We start from the raw sequence: 5,361 nt of genomic DNA, 5'->3' as shown, positions 1-5,361 counted from the left end.
CCCGCATACCAAGCTCATGTGGGTCTAGGAGTACTAGTGTTAATGTAATGCATGCATCTTACGGTTAGGGAAGTCACTAGTTAAGCAAAAACATACATCATTTTCTGTTGGTAATTAACAGTAAAACATGCATGCCTTACGCAAGGTAAGTGTACTTACTGTACGTATCTTCTTTTTCTCTATAAATATCCGCGGTGTTCATGGTTGATAATGTCAAGTGGCATTCATGAAGTGCAATGTCAAAGGATTTCCTGTGATCCACGGCTTCGAGTTCATGCGTGCGTATCGAGTAAAGGCAGGTCACGTTCTTTCATGTGGTGGAGAGAAAATAATTACAGTAGTTTTTTTTATAACACGTGGTGTGATCCACGGCTTCCAGTTCATGGGTGCATATCGAGTAAAGGCAGGTCACGCAGCACTCATACATACATCGGTACACTCACACTTCTGAACACACACGCACATCCTAGCCATGTGAGCATCTTTGAGAGACTTCGTCGGCTGTTGTTGCCGCGCCCGAACCCTAGCTAGCCCTAGCTCTCCTCTCTCTCACTCTTTGGCTCGAACCAAGAAGAAGAACGAGGAGCAAGAAGGAAACAATGGACGCGGGAGGTTTTTCCGGCGCTTGAACGCCCGCCGCACGAACGACCGATTTCTTCCTCGAGCACGACCTTGATCACCTCAGCGAGCTACACAGGGGAGAGTGGGTTTTATACCCATGAGCATTGACATGCCAGGACTCACCCACACGTAATCGCGCTCCCACTCGCCCACGCCCCGCGCGCACCGGCTTGCGCCCGACACGGTCTACACCCCTAGACCCTCGCTAACTAACCCGTGTGGCCCCGCGCACACACATGCTAGCTCACGCACGCGCGCGCACACACACACACACACACACACACACGCCTACGCCCGTGCACGCACGCACGCATCCGAGCCCTGCCACGGGTCAAACCCAACGCGACCACCGCGCCCACACACGCGCGCCGCGTCCTGAGCTCGCTATGGCTTATTTGCCTCCCCCCTAAGCCATGGCTGAGAGGAGTCCGCCGTCTTCAACGGCAGCGTCATCCATCAGCTCGCGCTCCGCCGCCGGCTCCCTCCGCAGCTGGGGCATTCGCGCTTGAAGTGTCCGCGCTCGCCGCACTTGTAGCAGCGCCCGTCGTCAATGTCATCGCGAGCTCCTCCCTGCTGCCGCTCCCGCGCCCGCAACTGTGCCATGGTCAGCAGCAGCTGATCGCCTCCACGCTCGCCGCCGTCTTGTCCACGACGCCGGACTCGCTCGTCGAACGCGTGCAGCCGCCCGAGCGCCTCGTCGAACGTCATCTCGTCGAGGTTGCGGAATTGCTTGATGCCGGCAACGATGGGGAACAGTCGATCGGGCACCGTGTCCAGGAGCTTCTTCACGAGCTCCGTGTCGCCCAGTGTCTCCTCGTGGTTCGCGAACCGCACCGTCATTCCCGCCAGCCTCCCGGCGTACACGTCCAGCGCCTCGCCGTCCGCCATCTTCAGGCGATCGAGCTTCCCGCAGCCTCGCCCGCCTCGCCGCGCACACCCGATCGGCGCCGATGAACCTCATCTTCAGAGAGTCCCATACCTCTCTGGCGGTGAGCTTCGCCGCCACCTGCAGCAGCACGTCCTTCGGCAGCCCTGACAGGATCATCGCGTGCGCCGTCTTGCACTTCTTGGCGTTCACCGCCGCGTCGCCTGCCGGCGCCACTGCCTCCCACAGCACGTTGGCATCCAGGATCGCCTGCGCCTTGATCGCCCACACCGTGTAGTTGTCCGGCGAGAGCATTGGCATCGCCATCGACACCGATCCGCTCGCGTCTCCGCCGTGTGGCACGATCGCCATTGCCGCCGGCGGGCTCCTTCACCAAGTTCTGATGCAAATTGTTGTTGCCGCACCCGAACCCTAGCTAGACCTAGCTCTCCTCTCTCTCACTCTCTGGCTCGAACCAAGAAGAAGAACGAGGAGGAAGAAGGAAAAAGGGGACGCGGGAGGTTTTTCCGACGCTCGAACGCCCGCCGCACGAACGGCCGATTTCTTCCTCAAGCACGAACTCGATCATCTCAACGAGCTACACAGGGGAGAGTGGGTTTTATCCCCGCGAGCACTGACATGCCAGGACTCGCCCACAAGCACTCGCGCTCCCACTCACCCACGCCCCACGCGCTCCGGCTCGCGCCCGTGCATGGCGCACGTACACGATCGCCGCGGCCTCTTCGCGCACCAGACGCGGTCTACACCCCTAGACCCTCGCTAACTAACCCATGTGGCCCCGCGTACCCACGCGCTAGCTCACGCACACACACACACACCTACGCTCTGCCATGCACGCAGGCACCCGAGCCCTGCCACGGGTTGAACCCGACGCAACCACCGCGCCCACACACGCGCACACCGCACCCTGAGCTCGCCATGGCTTATTTGCCCTACATCGGCATATCATCTTGAGATTCACGAAATCATCAAAGGCGCCTCTTAGTCAACGGGAACGTCTCCTTTCATTGAGCACGCATCGCCGAAATCCTGAAACAAATCCGAAATAATGCAAGCACTAGGACTTGAACCATGGTGGACTGGGGTACCACTGTCTAACTATCCATTCACAGTTAGGTTCACAATTACAGTAGTTAATCTGTCTGTCATGAGATGAAATCTCAATCAAGCGTCAGTATACGTATCTGACCCTACTACAGCTGACCAGTTCTCATCAATTAATTACCGATTAAAGAAAGATATGAACAGATTTGCATGATCGATGAATGCAGTGGCAGGGCAGTCAGTCCCTTCTACAGCTGACCAGTTCTCATCAATTAATTAGAGATTAAAGAAAGAGATGAAGAGATTTGCTTGATCGATGCATTCAGTGCAGTCAACGGCGTGCATCTATGCTACCGTGCGCGCCTTCTGCGTGTAAGATCCAACACTCAGCATCAATCACGCATGCACGGCTTCCACTACTATATATACCCACGAAACCCTCTCTTCTTTCAACACCCAACTCATCTCACACTCCACCGAGCTCTCAGTCAAAATGGCTACTAGCACCAAGCTTGTAGCTCTTGGCTTTGTTGTCCTCGTGAGCATTGGGTTCACCAATGCTTCGAGGATGCTGGCTAGCTCCTCCAGTGCTGGAGGCGGAGGCGGGGGAGGAGGAGGCGGTGGCAGCTCGTCGGGTGGGGGTGGGAGTGGATGGGGCCATGGGGCCGGAGGAGGTGGTGGCTTGGGATATGGCGAGAATGGTGGAGATGCCAGTAACAAGTATAACTTTGCCAAGGGAGCTGGTGGGGGAGGGGGAAACGGTGCTGGCGGTGGTTCCCAAGGCGGGTCCGGATCCGGTTCCGGCTCTGGCGGTGGCAACGGTGTTGGTTCGAGTGGCTCGGTGTCAGCACCTAGTGGCAGTGGGTACGCCAACGCTGATGGTCAGGGTGGGGGCGGTGGTGCAGGTGGTGGTGCAGATGGGTCAAGCGGATCTGGAGCCGGAAGTGGTGTTGGCAAAGGAGAAGCTGAGAGTGGCATAGCAACTGCCCCGGCTGTAGCTCCTTCTGCTGGTGGTGTTAGCTACTCTGATGCTGGCGGTGCTGGCACTGGCGGTGGTGGCGGTGACGGTGGAAATGGAGGTGGTAATGGTGCTGGAGGTGGGCAAGCCGCCAGCGATGACACTACTGGAGGCAATGCTAGTGGAAGTGGCAACGGCAGCGGAGGTGGCCAAAGTGGAGGCGTAGCTCAAGGTCCAAGCATGGGAGTTGGTTCTGGCTCTGGCATTGGAGGCGGACAGACTGGTAGCACTGGTTCCTATGGTCAAGGCTATGCCACCGGAACCGGTGCTGGAACGGGTGGCGGCGGCGGTGGCAGCAACAATGGTGGGTTCGGCAATGGTGGAGGTAGCGGATCCGGATCCGGCAGTGCCGGATACCCCTAAATTTCCTTTTCGAACAAGATAGAATCAGAGCCCATCACACATTTTACTATTCCACGTCATTTGTGTTTCTTTTCATTCATAGGGTTTTCACTAGGCGCCTCCTAATAAAGGGTTTCATGATTCTAGTGGAAGTACTAAGTAGTTAGTGGAACAATCTACTAACATGTAATCGCTATCTACGAATACATTATGTTATGATTTCTATGTTTCCTTGTTAGTGTGACTGCTTGGTTTCTCCTTCCGGACCAATATGCCTAGCTAAGGTTGTTCTAAAAAGAAAGCTAATGGTTAATTGTTCTGGTTGCCTCTAATTTCTTTCTCCGTTGGGGATGGTGGCTGGTTTAGATAGCATGGAGTACGTGGCAGTTTTTATGAGAAATGTAAGAAGAAAAGAAAGGACAAATGTTGATATACGGCCTTGACCCAGGTTGTTTATGGACGACTCACGACATCGTACTCTTATGTTTCTCTCTCAATTTTATTTGATGCTATGTCAAGTCAGCAAAACATGTAAGTAGTTTTCTTTTTTTTGAGAGCGAGTAGACGGAGGGAGTAATTGACATTGGGATGCACCACCGCAGAAGATGTACGTCCTACGTCACATCTATTCCCTCTATTCCATAACTTTTTTCGTGGTTATAGTTTGAATTATAGAACGGAGGGAGTATTGAACAAGGTCAGGTTTAGGAAAACGGCCAGGTCGAAGTTGAGGGTTCCTTTGCCTCCCGCCGGCGCCACCGCCGGTTCGCCTCGTCTCCTGTGGCCTTAGGGCCATGGACGCGCCGTGGATCCCGGCCCTTGCCGGCGGGAGAGCTTCGTTTTTAGATGTTTTTCAACTTTTGTTAGGGTTTGTGTTCTGCTTAGGAAGACAAGAGACGGTGGAGGCTTCCTGAAGCTGGAATAAGGTTCTTCCCACCTAGCCCCCGTTCCGGTGGTGTGTCTATCTTTGGTGGATTTGCTCGGATCTGGTCATAGTTCGTCTATGTTTGTGTTTCTTCAGGTTGGATATTTTCGATCTACGCTACTCTTCATCGGCGGCAGTTGCTGTTATGCTGCGCTGGTCCTATGGGTCCTTTGCACGACGACTTTCCGACTGTCTACTACAACAAGTTTTTCCCGGCTCCGGCGAAGGAGAGGCGATGACGGTGGCGCGCCCTCGGCTCACTTCAATGTTTGTAGTCGTCGATAGGTGATCTATGGACCCGGATGTAATTTTTATTATTTCTGGTGTTCGTTGTATTGTCATGATTAAAGATAAATAGATTGAAAGTTTTCTCAAAAAAAGAAGTTTGACCAAATGAAGTCATTATGTGTCATAGCATGTTGTGTAATAAAATTTGTCATAGCATGAGCTTGCGCGACAAATATTTATGGAAAAAAATAGAAAAGGACGTGCTGCTACAAAATTTTCCCGTTTTATTTTATCTTT

The 5,361-nt window shown here is 54.0% G+C and overlaps 1 protein-coding gene across 1 annotated transcript; it reads left to right on the top strand.

Annotated features, from left to right (window-relative positions):
• Positions 1-3,019: 3,019 nt before the first annotated feature.
• On the top strand, positions 3,020-4,136 carry LOC123044049 (glycine-rich cell wall structural protein). The gene has a single exon (XM_044466671.1). The coding sequence runs from the start codon at positions 3,045-3,047 to the stop codon at positions 3,930-3,932; it is 888 nt and encodes a 295-aa protein (XP_044322606.1). The 5' UTR covers positions 3,020-3,044; the 3' UTR covers positions 3,933-4,136.
• Positions 4,137-5,361: the final 1,225 nt, after the last annotated feature.

This window comes from Triticum aestivum, chromosome 2B (assembly GCF_018294505.1).
Source record: "Triticum aestivum cultivar Chinese Spring chromosome 2B, IWGSC CS RefSeq v2.1, whole genome shotgun sequence".
Lineage (NCBI taxonomy): Eukaryota > Viridiplantae > Streptophyta > Magnoliopsida > Poales > Poaceae > Triticum > Triticum aestivum.
This window is presented reverse-complemented; position numbering and strand designations above follow the sequence as displayed.